Consider the following 2,329-nt stretch of genomic DNA (forward strand, 5'->3'; position numbering starts at 1 on the left):
GGGGGGGGGGGGGGGGGGGGGGGGAGGTTCAAACTCGAGATGGTGCATATTTACGAAGGGTATTCAAACATTGAGTAATTAATTATTCTTTTATTACAAATGAGTACACCAAAAATTTTAAAATCAAAATAAATAATGCATAGCTCTACTGAGTTCACATTTAATTTAAGGAAAAAGGTTCAAAAATACCCCTTAACTTTGATCCATTGTTTAAATTTACCCTCGCCGTTAAAATGAAGTTAATTTTACCCCTCCCATTACTAATTTCACCATATTTACCTTTCATTAGACGGATCGACCCGAATTTCTTTAAAAAAATCCTATTTCTTATTTTAACCCAATAACCCAACACTTGAAAGAAAAAGTCAACCAATATTGGACCCACAAGATAGTGCCACATAGGCCAAAAAGAGGTAGAAAATTATTAATAAAATAAGTTCAGGGGGTAATAGGACCTTAGTATAGTATAAGTGTGTATCTGAAATTTCGGGCATAAGTTGAGGGGTTCTTGTGCATTATTCTAAATTTTACTAATACAACACTACATTTTTTTAATTTTTTTTGAATGTGAAATTTAAGAGATTCCTTTAAGTGTGAAGTTCAAGCAACAACTTAAATGCACACTCATTTAGACAAATTTAAAGGAAAAATAATTGATGGAGTGATACTTAATGAACATGCTAAGTTTAAATCTATTACCAAAAAGAAAATGATCAGTTTTTGAAAAAATTATATAGAATATTTTCGGGGTACAATAAGAAAATATTTTCAGAATACATAGAAAAACATAAAAATGTTGTCTTCTCAAATTTCCTCAAAACAAATGGAATTTGAAGTTCCACCTATAAAGTATACATTGCAAGTAGAATGAAAGGAACGATGCATTTTATTGATTGTAAACTAAGTATATATAGATTCTGTACAACTTCTATAGCAAAGAAATAAACTAAGAAAAATGTTAACTTATCTATGACCTATATATTAGGAGAAAGTTACAGTAGAATCTTAAAGAGAAGACACTACTAAATTTGATTGTTATTATGCCCCCGCAAGTTGGTGGTGTCAACAACATCCAACTTGGAAAATTGTTGGACAAAAGCAGCTCTGGGAAGAGGTTTTGTGAGTATGTCACTTGATCATTTGAGTGAAGCTGGTGAACTTCAATATCCTTGTTCTGAACTTATTCACGAACAAAGTGAAAATCAATGGCGACATGCTTCATCCAACTATGAAAGACATGACTGGAACAAATGTAAGTGGTGCTGATGTTGTCACAAAAAACCCGTGAAATTGAGCGTTGTTTCTTGGAGGCCCATGAAATCAATGGCGACATGCTTTACAACTCTATACCAGCTTCTATAGAGGATCAAGATATTGAGTGTTGTTTCTTGAAGGCCCATGAAATTGGTGTGTTGACTGGGAAAGTGATATAGCCAGAGGTAGAAGTGAAATCATTTTGATCATTAGCCCAATCTGAATATGAATAAACAACCAAACGAGAATATGGAGCTTTGACAATCTATATGCCGTATTGGCAGGTGTGACGAAGATAACGAAGTAATCGCTTGATTGCTTTCCAGTAAGAGTGGGTGGATTTTGCATAAATTGAGAGAGCTTGCTAACTGTGAAGGAAATGTCAGGACGCGTAAAGGATAAGTAGTGCAACTTTCCAATTACCCGCCTATAAAGAGTACCATCAGCTGGAGGATCATTCACTGAAGCTGTCAAAATGGTAGTTGATGTCATAGGTGTAGGAGCTCCTTTACCATCTAGCATGCCAACATCCTCTAAACGATCCATGATGTACTTGTGTTGTGACAAAAGAAGACCAGCAGTAGAAGAGATTGTTGGGTATGTAGCAAGAATTGATGGGAAATAGAGGGAAGGAGAGGAATTTGAAAAGTTTAGAACTTGAAAGGTTGGGAACTTGAAAAGTCCTCTAATGCTTTATTGAAAAAGGCAATAGTCCCTCATCGGTAATGGAAATGAAAATAGGAGAGTTTAAATAAATAAACACTCCTATTAATTGTTAAAAGGGTTGGAAAGAGGGACCCTCCTCGCGCCGTCGTCGTCGTCGCTCGCTTCGACTTTGGCAAATGATCGAGAGATAATTTTTTGGACAAAATTTATTTTAATTATTTATTAATTAATTTAAATGGCCAAAAATTATTTTCAATAAATTAGTTGATAACAGAATTTAACCGAAATGTTTTCAATTTTTTTTAGTTAACCCGACCCGACTCGGATCCGCGTGAGTGACCCGTTTTAAATACCGTTATATTCAAAATTTCCCGCCATGACTGTTCTGAAAGGTTGCAACTTTCAGGAA

At 35.0% G+C, this 2,329-nt stretch overlaps 1 protein-coding gene across 1 annotated transcript; it reads right to left on the reverse strand.

Annotated features, from left to right (window-relative positions):
* Positions 1-1,356: 1,356 nt before the first annotated feature.
* Positions 1,357-1,800, reverse strand: LOC107009901. The gene has a single exon (XM_015209207.1). The coding sequence runs from the start codon at positions 1,798-1,800 to the stop codon at positions 1,357-1,359; it is 444 nt and encodes a 147-aa protein (XP_015064693.1).
* Between the last annotated feature and the right edge of the window lie 529 nt (positions 1,801-2,329).

Source organism: Solanum pennellii, chromosome 2 (assembly GCF_001406875.1).
Source record: "Solanum pennellii chromosome 2, SPENNV200".
Lineage (NCBI taxonomy): Eukaryota > Viridiplantae > Streptophyta > Magnoliopsida > Solanales > Solanaceae > Solanum > Solanum pennellii.

Coding starts and splice junctions, on each gene's coding strand:
- LOC107009901 (XM_015209207.1), bottom strand. CDS start 1,800: ATGGATCGTTTAGAGGATGTTGGCATGCTAGATGGTAAAGGAGCTCCT.